At 53.0% G+C, this 17,065-nt stretch overlaps 1 protein-coding gene across 9 annotated transcripts in view; it reads right to left on the reverse strand.

Annotated features, from left to right (window-relative positions):
* Nucleotides 1-16,956, reverse strand: part of DDC (dopa decarboxylase) — a 73,515-nt gene extending 56,559 nt beyond the window's left edge. For 2 of the 9 annotated variants that reach the window (XM_041723032.1, XM_041723033.1), the window contains exon 1: nucleotides 6,379-6,643. In XM_041723032.1, the coding sequence (XP_041578966.1) occupies nucleotides 6,379-6,437 (59 nt within the window). In that variant the 5' untranslated portion in view covers nucleotides 6,438-6,643. Of the gene's footprint in view, nucleotides 1-3,860; nucleotides 3,886-6,378; nucleotides 6,644-10,139; nucleotides 10,196-16,620; nucleotides 16,744-16,832 lie in introns of those variants that run through there. The other 7 variants (XM_041723036.1, XM_041723035.1, XM_041723038.1 and 4 more) reach the window with 7 other exon arrangements.
* Nucleotides 16,957-17,065: the final 109 nt, after the last annotated feature.

Below are 17,065 nucleotides of genomic sequence, written 5' to 3' on the forward strand. Positions count from 1 at the left end.
GTCAGTCCCAACTGCGTCAGGGGCAAGAGCTGTTGGAGCCCAGCGGCCAACACGTCAGGACTGAGAGCCGCAGGCCTCTGACCCAGATGTCTGGCTGTGCTGCCCGGGGTAAATCGGCACCGTGGCAACCTTGACCTGGAAGCAAAAGCCGTGACGGTAACGGCACGACCGCAAAGGGTTTTTCTGTGTCAATCAGCGAGTACCTGGAAAGAGCTTAGAACGGGGGGCGCAAAAGGAACATTCGATAAATGGCACCTACTGGCTCTTCCGTCAGACACCTGGAGGCATAATCCACATTTCTCCACACGTTGTGTGCGTTACACTTTTCTGAAAGGAAAAGCGTTGACCTCATAATTTCCATGGAACGAAATCTTATTAAATACATATTTTCTGTATCTTAAAGTCACAGGGCCACACGTGTCCCCAGAATCCTAGCTCCCCGAAGTGCTCTCCCGGCGGGAGCGTGTGACAGTGCTCGCTCGGCCGTGCTGTTGCCAGGGCTGTGCTTGAGCAATCTACTGTGAGCTTTACCAGCCTCCTGGGGACTGACGAGTCTGTTGTTTTTTTTGTTTTTTGTTTTTTTTTTGGATTAATGAGGTTCAGTGCGTTTCTCTCGCTTCTTTGCCGTGTGGATTTGTTTTTTGAATTGCTTGTCCACTGCTTTTACTTAATTGGGAAAGCTCTGCTGTACTAGGTTCTCTCTTATCTCTGTGATGCATCCTGCAGACATTTTCTTCTTGTTTTTGTTTGACCTAATTTTGCTGATGATCTATAAGAATTTCAATTTTTAGGTAATCGAATCTCATGATCTTTTCCTCGATGATTTGTACTCTGTGAATGACTATTAAAAATGTCCTGTGGATGGGGTGCCCGGGTGGCCCAGGAGGGTGAGCACCTGACTCTTGGCTTGGGCTCAGGTCTGATCTCAAGGTTATGAGATCGAGTCCTGCGTCAGGCTTCATGTCCTGGACAGAGTCTGCTGTGTCTCTCTCCTCTGCCCTTCCCCTCTGTGCTCTCTCTTTCTTTCTCTCTCTCTCTAATAAATAAAAGAAATTAAAAAAAAAATTCCTAGTGGAGTAGGTATTGGGGCCACCTGCGTGTGCCCTGCTGGGGGGTAGCATGTGCACAAGTGGAGACGCAGCGTGCGGAGCTGGGCAACATTAAGAAGGATGCTTCAGGGGCAGCCCGGGGGGCTCAGCAGTTTAGCGCCGCCTTCAGCCCAGGGCATGATCCTGGAGACCTGGGATCGAGTCCTGTGTCGGGCTCCCTGTGTGGAGCCTGCTTCTCCCTCTGCCTGTGTCTCTGCCTCCCTCCCTGTGTCTCTCATGAAAAATAAATAAAATCTTAAAAAAAAAAAAAAAGGAAGAAGCAGAAGGATGCTTCAGTTCCCCGAGAATCGGCTGCTGCCTTGTGAGCCACGCAGCACAGATGGCCAACACGGGGCACCGCAGGGAAAACGGACGGACACCCACCGTCTCACCCCCCAGAAGAAATAGTCCCAAATTATAAGAGGAGGCCGGCTCATGACATCCCAGTTCTTTTGCCATCTATTTGCCTACTGTGTCCCACATGGACCTTTCTAGAAGGCTCTTACTGCCATGGCCACAGGGGATCTCGTGCTCATTTTGTAGCCATTTGATAGCTCAGGCCCCCGAGCTGGGCAGACATTGGCTGGAAGACGTGGACCATGATGCAGCCTGGGAGTGACGCCCCTGCAGGCCCTCAGGGGAGCCTGTGTGGACATCATCTGATCCCCGGCAGGCCAGCCCGGGATTCTGTGTGCGCCGTCACCGTGCTGCGTGGATGCAGGGACCCTGGCCTGCCCGGTCTGCACCCTGCCCCCACCCGCTGGCTTCTCGGTCAGGCAGGTCTGAACCCTGCACTCCCTCGTCCCTCTTGCCTGCCCCACGGCTTATTTGGTTCTGTGCTTTATCTTTGCGGGGACGTTCCCTGCTAACGGGAGCTTCTCCAAGCAGCATCTTCAACTGTTGCTTTGTGCTTTCTCAGGACCAAGCACTGACCCGAGGTCACACTGAGCTCCTCAAATGCTTGTGGTCTAGGGGATGAATGAGTGATGATATGAGTGGACGAACCAAACATCTTCTGGTCCTGTAAACATTTTCTTTCTGGAATATGTTCTAGTATACCCTACTCCTTTTTTTTTTTTTTTTTTGGATTTTATTTATTTATTCATGAGAGACACAGGGAAAGAGGCAGAGACACAGGCAGAGGGAGAAGCAGGCTCCATGCAGGGAGCCGACATGGGACCTGATCCCACGACCCCAGGGTCACACCCTGAGCTGAAGGCAGATGCTCGACCGCTGAGCCACCCAGGCTTCCCTACCCTACTCTTTACCTTTAAAACAGCCAGTACCTGCCTTAGAAAAAGCCCCAAGAGACAAAGGTCCTGGGGCACCTGGGGACTCAATGGGTTAAGCATCGACCTGTGGCTCTGGTCATGATCTCAGGCTCCTGCCCAGCGGCGAGCCTGCTTCTCCCTCTGCCTCTGTCTCCTCCAACCTGCCTATGCTCTCTTTTTTTTCAAATAAATAAAAATCTTTTAATTTTTTTTTTTTTTAAGAGAGAGACAATGACCCCCACGGAACTGACCCATACCCTCCGGGTCCCTCACGTCCATGCTCAGCCTCTGGGCCTCCAGTCTCACTAACAGCTCAGTTAGCCCAGCATAGACCCGAATTTTCACCTTGGACTGGAGCTTCCCTCTCCTGTGGCTCCAAAGTCCCACCAGAGCCTGGACCAACCTCAGCCACAGTGTTTGGCCAGAACCCACACCAGGCCCTGGAGGGTGTCCCATACGCCGTGGGGGTCAGGGACTGAGTGCCTGTGGGACCTCAGAGATGACACAGCTGAACTGATAGGACCAACCAAGTCCACAGTTTGGGTGTTGGGGAGTCAGTCAGCACCGGGGGCGGCCGGGGGCCCGCCGCAAAGGGGTGCTCTGTGTCTGTCTGTGGTCCTGCCTGCAGCTGCTCAGCAGCCAGGTCTTGTCCAAACCCTGGGACGCCGGACACTGCAACCTTTCCTGGTCTCCTCTAACTTGATAAAAAGTGCTTACATTTTTTATACACTATTCCAAGAAAAATGAACCGTAATTAGGATTTGAAACACGCTTCTCCCCGGGGCCTGAGGCCTTGTCTCTTTCCCTGACGCACATCAGCACCAATCCAGGCATATAAGTAATTGGACCAATTTTCCTCTGAGTCACCTGCCTTCTTGATGGACATTTCCTCTGCGGGTGCAGAAGCAGAAATAACCCCAACGCCAGAAATGCTTCTTCTAACCCACACCACGAGGAAGCTTCCAGCAATGAGAGTCTTCTAACAATAGGGTGGCTAGCTCTGTACTTGCCTTAAGAGAAATCCCCGATGCTCTTCCCTAACTGGGGAGACTCTGGTTAACAATTTAGGAGCTTTAAATTTAATCTTTAAATTAGCATTTTTTTCAATGACGGTGTAGCCAGTGAAGAATCTCGACAGGCCCCCGAGAGGCCTGGGGGCACGGCCACCTCCTCCGTCAGGATGGCGATGACGCTGTGGCACATCCTTGAGCTCTGACACCCCCTTAGCCCTGCACAAAGGCGCCTGGTCAAAATGCCCATCCCTAAGCACTCTTGGGAGGTTAAATGGGATAATGAGTTAAGTGCCCCTCAGAGTTGGCATTGGGGCAAATTTTTTTATTAAAACTAGAGGAAATGATGCGGGGCATGGCGGGGGGTGAGGGGCGGAGGGCATATATGGGAACTCTGAACTGCCTTCTCAATTTTCCTGCAAACCTAAAATTGCTCTTAAAAACAGTATTTTTAAAAAATAAAAATAAATGTATTAACTGAGCAAAAGTACCTCATTTTGTGAGGTAGGAGAACCAGGAGCAACAGCTCCTCCCTCTCCTTCGGTGAAACATGATTTCACCTGTTTCTTCCATCCATGGTCCTTGAGCTCATCTCTTTACAAAATGGAAATCCCAGTGTTTTGCAAACGCAGCTTCTTTTCTTTTCTTTTAAAATTTCAATTCAGTTAATTAACATATAGTGTATTATGGTCCGATGTGGAGTGTAGTGATTCATCAGTTGCATGTAACACCCAGTGTTCATTCCATCGACTGCCTCCTTATTAGCCGGCAAGAGAGCATCTGGAAGGAACGCAAATACATGGAGACTAAAGAGCATCCAACTGAAGAATGAATGGTTCAACCAGGAGATTAAAGAAGAATTTTAAAGATTCACAGAAACAAATGAAAATGAAAATGCGACTGTTCAAGACCTTCCGGATACAGCAGAGGTTTCCCTAAGAGGAAAGTACACAGCCACACAAGCCTTTCTCAAGAAATAAGACAGGTCTCGGGACGCCTGGGTGGCTCAGCAGTTGAGCCTCTGCCTTTGGTTCAGGTCATGATCCTGGAGTTTCAGGATCGAGTCCCCTGTCAGGCTTTCCAGAGGGAGCCTGCTTCTCCCTCTGCCTGTGTCTCTGCCTCTCTCTCTGTCTCTCATGAATAAATACATAAAATCTTAAAAAAAAGAAAAAAAGAAATAAGACCGGTGTCAAATACACAACCTGACCTTACCCTTAAAGGAGCTGGAGTGAGAACAGCAAATAAAGCCTAAATCCAGCAGGAGAAGACAAATAATAAAGATAAGACTAGAAACCAATGAAATAGACACCAAAGGAACAGTAGAAAAGATCAATGAAGCTGGGGGCTCGTTCTTTGAAAGGACGAATGAGATCCATAAACCCCCAGCCAGACTCCCCAAAAAAGAAAAGAGGAAGGACCCAGATATGTAAAATCATGAACGAGGGAGGAGAGATCATAACCAACACCCTAGAAACACAAACGATTATGAGACTGTATTACGAGCAACCACAGATAAGCCAACAGATTAGGGAACCTGGAAGGAACGGACGGACGAATTCCTAGAAACACACAAACCACCACAACGGGAACAGGAAGAAATAGAAAACCTGAACGGACCCAGGACCAGCCAAGACATTGAAGGAGTCCTCAGAAACCTCGCAGCGTCTTTGCAACCCCTGGGGCCCTGGGCTGTGCTGGGGGACGCCGTCAGATGGCACAGTGAGGGGTAGGCCTGGGAGCAGGGCGAGGGCTTGAGGCTCAGACCTCCCTGCCTACAAACCTACTAACGCGCCTCTTGGAGGCCGCGATGCACGCAGGCCTTGGCTTCGCACGCCCAGCCCACACTCCTCCAGAAAGGTCTCTGAACGAGTCAGTCCTGCGTGCAGATGGTCGGTAGCCGCCGCGCACAAGCCCTGAGAGCTACCGAGAGACTCCACAGACTCTCGCACGTGGGAGGAGAAGCAACCGCAGGAGAAGGTGCTCCGGGAGGCAGTGCACACGCAGGACGGAGTGTGGACTCTGTTCAGAGTCCTGGGCTTGCACCTTATCTTCACTGCTCACTACCCGGGAGGAAGGCCGGTTAGCTTCGGGGAGCCTCCACGCCCCACTCCCACCCGATCCGGGACAGAGCGGAGATCTGAGCAGGCTGGCCCGGCCCGAGCCGGCCCCGCGGGGGAGCCTCGGCCAGTGTCCACAGGGGATACCTGTGTCCTCCACGGTCCCCCAGCACCTCCCACTGGCAGAACGTACAGGATCCAGGTGTCCTGGGAGCGGGGCTCAGCGGGTGGGGCATGACTAGAGACCCAAGGCGGGCTTCCCGCCTCATTTAAGCTTGGTTACACCTGAGCTTTTGCCGCCCTAATCTTACAGGTGGGAAGTCTGAAGCGTTAGGGCCTGGAGACATCAGGCCCTTCCCGTGTGTGGAGCGAGGGGTGGCCACGCTTTCCGAGCTCCGTGCCCTTCCTGCGACCCCGATGCTTAAGGCAGGCACCTCCGATCGCACACGTACCGCGGTCTCCCACTCACTTTCATGCACATTGGGGCGTCCTTGCCGAGACAGGGACTCTCATCCATCAGCATTTATACCAGCGGACGGGTGCCCAGCAGCATGTGGAGCTCACGTACTCTCTTACTAATCTTCGTGATAACCTCGTCAGGAACGGTACCATCCTCCTGAACTCATGGAAAAGGGCCTCGGCCGAGAAGCTAGGGGCCCCCTGGACCCCGCACCCCGGCCTGGCCCCCCCTGAATGCACTGGACTCAGGCACAGGGGTGGCACGTGCCCGGCAACCCTGGCCAGCATTTGGGTTGACAAAGCCTGAAAAAAAAAGACTAAATTCTGGAAACCCGTGTCCACCCCCCCAACCCGTCCCCTCCGGGAAGGTTTCCCGGGCACCCCCTGGAGGCCACAGTGTCCAGGCTGCTTCCCCAGGGCCTGGCTTGCGGAGCTGGGGCTCCGGGCCCAAGGGAACAGGACGGGCTGGCTCCAGCTCTCTGGGGAGGCGTACCTGTGCCAGGCGCCCCGACCTCTTGTCGCCGCCGCCTGCAGTCTGAGACATGTGGCCATTATGCCCGGAATTCCGAGCGAGGTACGTAATCAGTAACCTGCCAAGGCATGAGCTCCGGCCAAGGCAGGGCTCTAACGGGCGGCACCGGGCACTCGGGCAGCACCCCCCGCCCCCCGTCTGGCCATTGTGTCCGCGCTGGGGACGATCCCGCTGCACCGCACCGGCCCCGAGCAGAGAGAATGTGCACCTGGGGTCCGACCTGACCCACAGGCTGGAGGCCCGGCTGTGCTGCAGGAGGCTGGGCCGCTGCCCCGCCGCGCTGGCCTCCCCCAGTCGGCCTCCTGCCCCGTAAACCGGGCGGTGAGACGCTGGCGGCAGGAGGCGCGGGGCTCTGAGCAACGTTTTTTGCTACGTGTGTGTGGAAACCATCGTATGACAACAGGGGCCTGACCCGGCTGGGTCACCTGGGGTGACGGAACCCCAGGGTGGCGCAGGGGCAACCGTAGGAAAGCCCCACCCGGACAAAGCCCCCGCCGGCCTCTTTCCTCGGCAGCAGCTGCGAGCAGGGAGGGAACCGGTTCTGCTTCATGGCCTGGTTAATGAGCAACACTCGGCCCACAGCTCTCCAGGGTAGGGCCCAGAGAGAGATAGCGATTTCCCTTCCACCCCCCACCCCGGGAAAACATGCTACTGCCACTTTCATCATCCCTGCAAACGTATTCTGGCGTGACCTGAGGTGACCAAGGAACGGAAACCTGAAGCGACCTCAGAGGAAAAATACGTTGGCCACAACCTTGTTGATGTCGCTCCGATTTACTCCTGATCTCGGACAGTTAGGACGGTGGGCACCTCGCTTGTCACTCATTTGTCCCGTTTGCCCAGCTACTGTGCCCGGAGTGCACGCGTTCACCCTAAGTAACACCTGCCGGGAAGGCTCCACGGGGTGGCTGTGTCCGGACACCGTGCACCTGCCGCACAGCCTGTCCCTTGTCGGCTGCTGCCACCACCAGCCACGTTGCTTCACCTCCCGTGGGGTCTGTCCCTCGGAGGCGTCCACGCCCGAACGGAGTTAACAGGTGTCAGGCTCTCCGCCGTTTTGCACATCGTCAGCCTCTTTCCAGAAGACCCACAATGCGACAAACACGTCACCCGCCAGGCGGCACGGCAAGCATGGACACCCCCTCTCTGCTACCTTTTATCACTTGTTCGCATTTCGACCCAAAGGTAGAATTTTTACATTTTATCGCTTTCACCCATGTTTGCTATTCTGAAAAGTTCATACAGGAACCATCGGTAATTCCAATTACTCACTCCCCACCCGCCCCCGCCGTCTCCACTTCAGTTCACGTTATTCCAGAAGACACTTTCCTTGCATGGAAAGCACCTGTCCTCCCCCTTGAAGGCCTCGCCCCCTTTCTCTCCGTCTCGTAGTCACATGAACAGCTCACAGAAGGCCCCCACCATCTGCCTTTCCCGTAGACGCGACACTATTAAATTATGCTCTAGCTGGTTGCTTTTTTTCATAATAGTGGTCACGTCCTGCGGCTCGGTCACATATGGATTTATCCTCTATTTCAAATACACGGCACCTGCCACCGTAAGTCTGTTCAGTAGGCACACTCTTTACGGAGTCCCTGTATTTTTTTTGTTTTTTTTTTTTTCCTTTTCACAAATCGGGTCAGTGGTAAATATTGACTGCGATCTCCCTGCCGCTCCTCGGAGGCGGTTGCGCCTGCTGTTGCTAAGAAACCTGCGTGCGAGGCTTCTGCAAGTCAAAGCCCAAGAACACGTTGACCCACAGTTGCCACATCCTATTGTCCAGGGAAAGCAGATGAGCCCCCGCTGCTGCCCAACTTCTGCTTGGCTCACGCACGCCGGGTCTCGCCTGCCTCTGCCGAGCCTGCTGCCCGCGCGTGTTCCAACTGCCGTTTGACGGGCTTCAGAGGGGCTGGCGCCCCGATCCGGGCCGTGGCACCGGCAGCAGGAGCCGTGGGTGCTGCAGCCGGCCTCCGCCCCCGCAGCTGTGGCCGCGGCCGCCCGGGCCTGCCCGGAGCAAGCTGTGGCCTGGGCTGGGGAGGCGGCACCTGCGGCCCAGGGTGTGCTCCGGGTGCTGCGGGGCTGCAGGTCCCGACGCAGGAGCAGGTGGGCGGTGAGAGCCCTGACCTGAGCCGTGACCTGGGTGGAAGCGGGCAGAGGCTGGACCAAGTGCGCTGAGCTCCGTGCCCCCCCGGAGAAGGGCCTCCCCGACTCCCTCCCACCCGAGCAAACGCTGCAACCGTCACCCTCCCCGGGCCAGCCAGGTCCTCCCGGTTGTCATGGCAGCTTTGCAAGGTAGCAGCACCAGCCTGGCCCAAGAAATGGGGGGACGGGCTCGGGGAAGCTGGAGGCTCGTCTCAGCCCCACGGCCGCCTGCACTTCCCGTCACGGCCCTGCCCACCCGGAGGACTGGGTCACTCCCCCTAGGCCGTGCATGTGCCCAGGCGCTGCCCCGGTCACCCCTGTTGCCCCTGATGCCCTGAGCATCCTCCATATGTGCTGACGAGCACCCGGCGCCCTCCAGAACCTCTGTTACCCACAAAGTCTAATTTCCCTGGAGTCTTTCCCCAGACTCACCACCAGATTCAGTTTCCGAGGTTACAGGGTAAAACTTTCAGAAGGATCCACCTCTTAGAGAGTGGAAAACTAATGTAAATTCCCCCACCCAGTACTTATTTACATTTGTAAGGGCTTGGCAGGGTTTGTTTTCTTTTCTTTTTTCTTTTTCTTTTTTGAATTACTGTCATCAAATTGACCCTGTGCACAGGGGCGCACCTGCTACGTGTCCAGGAAAGGGACAGAGGCTGCGGTAAGGGACTCAGGCTTTCCCATTCAGAACCGTCCGGAGCCTCCTCGTCATGCCCACGTTGACCGCCAGGAGCCGGCTGTCTCTGCGGGGTCTCACAGGCTGCCCCCACCCGGGCCGCCCATCTGCCCCAGAAACCGAGTGAGCGGCCAGCTCTCGGAGCCTTTGAGGGAGAAATAGGATTAGGGAGGGAAAATAAGAGAGAGATAGGATTAGGAGGGGAAAATAAGAGAGAAATAGGATTAGGGGGGGAACCCAGATCCCTTGCTTGAATCTCCCTTGGAAACTGGAGAAAACAGTGCTCCCCGGCAGGGCAGGTGAGCGCATCCCCACCTGCAGGCGGCTCGCTCATTAACCCCAGCTCCCCTTGCTGCCCTCCTGCTGCCCCAACCCCAGCTCCCCTTGCTGCCCTCCTGCTGCCCCAACCCCAGCTCCCCTTGCTGCCCTCCTGCTGCCCTGCCGCTGCCTTCACGACCCTGTAGGGGGACTGTTGCTCTCCCGCGGGGAGCTGTGCCCTCGCCCCGGGCTCCCTTCCCACCGTCCCGGCCTCTGTGCCCCACACGCACCGCGAATCAGCCTGGAAGCCCATCCCCGCTCACTTTGCTCTATGGCTGTCGCGCTTGAGGGACGGCGGGCCAAAAAACCATCACAAGTTTCTGCTTCTCTGCCTGACTTTTTGCTTAGAGACACACACCCAGGGCAGGTGGCTTGGGTTGGCGCCAACGTCGAGGGAGCGTTCCCAGGGCGCCCTGCAGCCCGCGGCTGGGTGCCGAGCCGTCCCGAGCCACGGCCAGAGGATGCCGACCGGCTGCGGTGATGCAGCCCTCTGGGCCCGAGACCCCAGGGTGCCGGCCATGCAGGGGCCGCGCCGGCAGGGTGGCCGGTCCCTCGGGCTACGAGGACAAAGAGCAGTACTCACAGGCAGCCCAGAGGTGCTCGCCCGCTCGCTCTCCTCTCTCCTCTCTTCCGTGACAGTTCAAAGGCACAGAGGATGTGATTGCCACTTATATAGACAGTGTCCGCCTCCCCAAAGCCAATCAGCAGACGGCTCTGCTTATTTACCCGCAGCATCTCCCACCTCCGCCCTGCGGCTCCCCACCCGGCCCGAGGGCGGGGGGAGGGGGGCAGAGCAGGACCACGGGGCCAGTGGAGACGGCGGGGCAGGGGCCACAGGCACAGGGAAAGGGCTCTGCGTCCCTGGCTCCGTGCAGGACCCAGACTTGGGGACACCCTCAGGGCGACCTCTGCGCAACTGCGGGCTGCCCGGCTCTCAAGGAGGAAGGACCAGCGCGGACAGGGCTGGCGGGGAGGACTGGCTCGGCCAGCCCCGGGACGTCGGTGCCCGCTGCCTGGGGGTGACAGGGCGGCCACCAAGCCCCTCCACACACAGGCCGCTGCCCAGCCCGTCGGTCCGGGTCGGAGAGCCGCAGGAGCAGCCGAGGACCTGCCCAGTTCATGCGATTCAAAATCCTGCTCTAACCCTGAAGCCGACCAGCACTCAGCACACAAATTTCTATTTTTTTTTTCTTTTTAAGAGAGAACATTTTTAAAAACACCTGATTGGGGGATCCCTGGGTGGCACAGCGGTTTGGCGCCTGCCTTTGGCCCAGGGCGTGATCCTGGAGACCCGGGATCGAATCCCACATCAGGCTCCCGGTGCATGGAGCCTGCTTCTCCCTCTGCCTGTATCTCTGCCTCTCTCTCTCTCTCTCTCTCTGTGACTATCATAAATAAATAAAAATTAAAAAAAAAAAACACCTGATTGAAGACGGATTTTCTGATGTTTTATAGCGGGTGTACGGTAATGCCCCTGGCTTTTTTTTTTTTTTAACTGAAGTATAATTGATCTACAATATTATGGGACTTTGAGGTGTCAGGACGGCGATCGGACGCTTGCATAGGTGGTGAAACGAGCCTGCGCACCAGCTGTCACCACCCCAAGCTGACAACACGATCCACTGTACCCTCCCCGCTGCCACGACATCGCCGCAATATCTATATTTTATGGCTGCAAGTTGATATTTCTGGTTATCCATCCCCCCCCCGTCACCCCCCGACCCCGGCGACTGCCAATCTTTTCTTTGTAAGTCCAGGTTCTCTTGTTTGTTCTGTTGTTTAGAGTCCACCTGTGAGGGACGTCAGACCTACGGTGTTTGTCTTTCTCTTATTTCACTTAGCATAAGGCCTCAAGGCCCATCACAAATGGCAAGATTCTTGGGTTTCCTTCCTCCCACACCCCCTCAGGCAGGCCGAGCAGTGCAGTACGAGAGGCAGGGTTCATTTCTCTTTTAAGGTGTGCACAGAGCCCACTCCTGCACACGCACGCACACGCACGCACACGCAGCATGCGGCACACTGCTGGCCAGGAACAGAGGCCTTGGAGGGCAGGGCCGGGCCTGCAGCAGGTGGGGGGTGGGGCTAATGGGCTGGTAGGGAGCCCGGCCCCCGGTGCGTGGCTCCCTCCCTGCCTCAGTGGCTCGGTGAGGGCAGGACGCTAGGACGCTGCTCCCCCCAGCACGGAGGTGGGCTCCTGCAGGCGAGAGGTGGGCAGGAGCAGCGGGACTCAGTGGGAAGAGGGAGCAGCCCGCTGGACACACCCGCCGGGCCGGCGGCAGGTGGCTGCACGCACAGGGCTCCCCGGGCGAGGACTCCAGGCTCTGGAGAGGGCGGCCCCCACCCCCTTGCAGCACACTGCGTGGTAAACCTGGATGAAGACAAGGGGGCTCGCCGAGGACAAGCGTGGTGACGGAGGGGCTGACCCCCGCTCAGACCTCTGGACCAGGGGGCGAGAATCAAGTGAAATCCACCACTCCTGGGGCTCAGGGGGTGAGCATCTGCCTCCGGCTCAGGGCGTGACCCCGGGGTCCCGGGTTCGAGTCCCCCAGCAGTGTCCCTGCGTGGAGCCTACTTCTCCCTCTGCCTGTGTCTCTGCCTCTCCCTCTCTCTCTCTCTGTGTCTTCATGAATAAATAAAGAACATTTTTTTTTTTTTTTAAAGAGTATCTGTTCTGAAGTGGCTCAGTCAGTTGAGCATCCAACTCTTGATTTTTTGCTCAGGTCATGATCTCAGGGTCGTGAGGTCGAGCCCTGCATTGGGCTCCACACTCAATGCACAGTCTGCTTGAGATCCTCTCCCTCTGCCCTTCCCCCGCTCATGCACACGCACACACACTCTCTCTCTAAAATAAATACAATAAAATAAATCTTTAAAAAGGAATATCAGTTCTTCAAACCATAGAAATTAGGAAGAGAACCTACAAGCAAATAGAAAGAGGTATTTAAAATTTGCTAACTGGGGGTTAGGTTTTATAATATAAAAAGACCTTCCAACTAAAAGAAAGCTCATTTGAATTATGGCATTTATCAGAAATGGAAACAAAATGTCTCATAAATATGTAAAAAGGTTATCTTTCTTGTTAGTGATCGAAGAGGAAAACTGTTTATTGCTAAAGTATAGAATTCGAGTTGAGGGGGGGTCAGTCAGTTAAGGGTCTGCCTTCAGCTCAGGTCATGATCCCGGGGTCCTGGGATCGAGTCCCGCATCGGGCTCCCTACTCAGCAGGGCGTCTGCATCTCCCTCTGCTCCTCCCCCACTCATGATCTCTCTCTCTGAAAGAAATTAAAAAATCTTTTAAAAAAAGAATTTCCATTGATTCTGTAGATTTGGTTCTCTTTCTGGCTACCTAATTACATTCTCTTCAAGGTTTTAATAATTTGTCTGTTACTTCGAGCAGATTTCAATATCTTTCTAGTCCTTTTTCTAATTTATCTTTCTTGCCTCATTTCACTATCTAGGACTCTGCTCTCTAGGACGACAGCCATGAGCCACACCTGCCTGTGGGGCTCCTGAAACACATCCAGTGCTAGTGAGGAAATGGATGCTTCATTTATTTTTATTTAATAATTTATGTTCAAATCTAAAAACTGAAGCAGCATAAGAACTTTCCCCAGTACACAGTTTGAGTGTAGGGCTATGTTCCACTGAGGTATCGCATAAGATCTCTCATTCTACTGCAGTTCACATGGATTTTTAAATTTTTAAGATGTGGCTACTAGGAAACTTAAAATTTAAGATTCCGTATGTGGGGGTGCCTGGGCGGTGCATTGGCTGAGTGTCCAACTCTTGGTCTCAGCTCAGGTTGTGATCGTAGGGTTGTAAGATAGAGCCCGGGTCTGGCTCCTCCCTCAGCACAGAGTCTGCTCAGGAGTCTCCTCTCCCCCTGCCCCTGCCCCAACTCTTCACTCTCAAATAAATCTTCACAAAAAAAAAAAAAAAGTTTCATATGTATGTGCCTGGCACTATTCTGGGGTCTCCATGATGCTGTTGAATAGAAGCAGCTGTGAACATCCTTACCTGGTTGGCTTTAAAAAAAATGCTGCTCGCATTTCACTATTAATAACACGGTCTCGTTGGACATTCTTTATTAGAAGGTTTCATCTATTCCTTCTTCTGTAATCAATTGATGTTCAATTTTACCAAGATATTTTCTGCATCAGAAGAGAAAAGCATACTTTTCCTCCTCTAAATTAATATGATGATGTTGTTAATACATTTTCTAATTTTTCAAATAATCCTTTTATTCTTGGGATAAAACTGGCGCATTAACCATTGCATCGACTTTTTACGACTTTCTCATGAATAAAATTGTAATTTTTCTTGCTAACATGGATTTTCTCTAGTGGCGGATTCTGTGGTCTCATAGACTGGAAAAATCCCTTCTTTTTTAATTCTCTAAGCAATTTATATAATTTTGAAATTTAGAATTATCCAAGTCACTGACAGTGTGTGACAAACCATACGTAAAAATAATTTGCCCCTCCTCCCGTGTTTGAAGAAATATTCTGAACAAATCAATTTATTTCTTATTTAGGACCGATCAGTAGGATTTCTATTTCCCTTTGATGTTATTTCAAATGTAAATTTAATATAATTTCAAATTTTTAAATTTAATGACAAAGGTTTGTCTCCTTGTTTTAATATACTCATTACCATTTTGCTTGGTTGGATCTATGATGATGTCTCCTTTTTTTTTAAGATTTATTTTTCATTAGAGAGAGAGAGAGTGCATGAGCGGGGGCGGTGGGCAGGCAGTGGGAGAGGGAGAAAGAATCCTCAAGCAGACTTCCCGTGAGCAGGGAGCCCGATGTGGGGCTCGATCCCAGGACCCCGTGATCATGACCTGAACCAAAATCAAGAACCGGCCATTTAGCCGAATGAGCTGCCCAGGTGCCCCTGTAATGACGACCCCTTTTCTTACAATATTATTTACTTATTTTCCCCTCTTCTTGTCTTTAGTTTGTATTGAGATAAAGAACTGAGCTTAAATCCAGAGTTGGACGCTCAAACAAGTGAGCCACCCAGGCGCCCCAGAACTGTTTCTAAATAGAAAACCCTTTAGCTTTGTTGATCTGCCCTCATCTACCTTTATTTTCTTTTTCATTAATTTTTCCTCTTGATCTTTATTATTGCCTGTGTTCGATTATCCTCATTCTGTTATTTCTCTAGCACGTTTGTTTGTCTCAATTTCTGTGCTCTTCCAATGTAGAATATCAGCATTTGAAACTACACGTTTTCTTCTACATCCTGCTTCCAATCCATATCTCAAGCTTTAAAATGTAGCATATTCCATTAGCATTTATTTCTGAGTATTATTTCACTTCTATTGTATTTTTCCCTTGATGTGTGAGTTGTGGTACCTCTTCAAGAAAACTCCAGACATAGATAGCAATTATTACTTTAAAAAAAAAATTGAACTGAATTGAATTGAACTGAACTTAATTGAACTGAACTGAATGGAACTGAACAGAATTGAATTGAACTGAACTGAACGGAATGGAATTGAACTGAACTGACCTGAGCTGCATCGGAGTGAGGGAACTCGTGGTAATAGCGATTCTCTGACAGGTGTTGAGATTTAGGCCACAGCCTGCTGCATCCTCAAATTTTGCAGCAGTTCACATGCACTCGAGAAAGAGCATTCTCTAGCTCTCTGGTGAGGGCTTCTATTTATGTCCAATACATGACGATGGTTACTTATCGAAATTTTCCAAATCTAACATCCGTGTCCCTTTGATCAATCATCAGTTTACTATCATCGCTAATGATGTGTTGAAATTTTCCATTATGATGGTGAGTTCGTTGATCTCTCCCCATGGTTGTGTCAAGCTTTGCTTAACATACTTAAGGTCTATTTATCCTTCTTCCACTATGAAGGTTTAAATTTCAAGCAGCACCAATACATTCCTGTTTTCAAAATGTCCTCAATCCACTCTGTGAGGACATCCCACGTGAGCGTCCCGGGGTGCCTCTCTATGCCCCCACTTCCATGCGGGTAACCCTAAGAGCAAGTGCAAGGCTGAACCCTGGACTTACCCCTGGCAATATGAGTGCCACTTGTCACTTCCTGGACCCAACACACTGGATCACTAGGCGAACCAAGGGCAGTGTAGACTGCCCCCAGGGGTTTGGCCTCCTCTGGTCAGGGACCCTCAGAACTGGGAGCACCGGGCCCCAAGCCTGTGCATGGGGAAAGTATCTCGATAATGCCTGCCGTGCCCTCAGGCCACCTTGGAAGCCCAGAGCCTTCGACCGACCGTGTGTCCTGTCCTGCACTTGCCACTTTCCGGCTGAGCTTTGACATTCCCCGCCTCCACATTTCCCATCCCCCTCCTGCCGACAGTCCTGTATCTCTGGTCCTGTCCCTCCGGACCCCACTCCTTACTCTCCAATGGGCTCGTGTGAGTACTCTCTGCCTGGGACATGGGCATTGCTTTAAAAATGCAAGGCTCCCCCAGAAGGGCGGGCGGCAGGGGCCAGGCTGTGCCACAACAACATCTAAGTGCTAATTGTGTGGTCACGAGCCAGGAGGTCCTGGGCGACTGTCCTCACCTCCCCTGACTCCGCATCTCGCGTGTCTTTGAGGATATGTTAAAGATGCAGAAGGTGAATCCCAACACACACTAACCACTCAGAAGCATTGTTTTAACTCAAGCCTGATGGAGAAGCCATGACCTTCTCAAGGCTGGCATCTTCCGACGGACGGGACTACAATCAGCACGGCAAGTGGGCAGCGAGACCCTCCAGCTCTCCTCAAATCACACTCCACAGGTAGACTCTGACTTATCTTTGATGCTCCACACGTTACAGCTGAGGGAAGAGTCGCTATTTCTCTATCATCTCCCGAGTGCTGGATATTTTCCGGACAGACTGAGACTTCATCCTCACAGTTACCTGACAAGGTACGTGCTAGAAAGATCCCCATTTTAGAGAGGAAGAAACGGAGACTCAGGGGAACAAAGGACCCAAAACCACAGTGGATGCAAGTGGAAGGACCAGATGTGCCCCTGTCTGTCCTGTCTTTGCCCTTGAGTGACAGGCAGGGAATCCTCCCCAGCACCTACCTGGCCACACGCGAGTGGCACGAGGGCCTGTGCCCGCATGCGCCGTGGTGTCATCCTGCGAGGCACCGGCCTAGTGGTGACCAGTAGTGACCTCCGGTCCTCAGGTGAGTTAACGTGAAGCCAGTGATCGGTCTTGGGACCGAGAGTCAAAGTACAGGTGTTGCAATTTCCAATAATTAACCATCTGATTAAGTATGAAGCCAGGGACTTACGTGCTGGGAATCCTACTTCCTTCTGAGCCTGTTCCCTTTCAGGAGACTCGCTGGCTCTGGGGTTGAGGAAAACGTAGGTAAGTGGCGTTCAGACAGGTCACTCTTTGCAGCCTGAGGTCCAGACAGCTGCTGTCCTCGCTCTTGCAGCCTCCCGTGCTGGTTAAACGTTAACTTCTGCTGGTGATAAAGGTCAAGGAAATCTGGAGAAACCTCCAGGGAAAGCTCACTCCCCA

This window comes from Vulpes lagopus, chromosome 11 (assembly GCF_018345385.1).
Source record: "Vulpes lagopus strain Blue_001 chromosome 11, ASM1834538v1, whole genome shotgun sequence".
NCBI lineage: Eukaryota > Metazoa > Chordata > Mammalia > Carnivora > Canidae > Vulpes > Vulpes lagopus.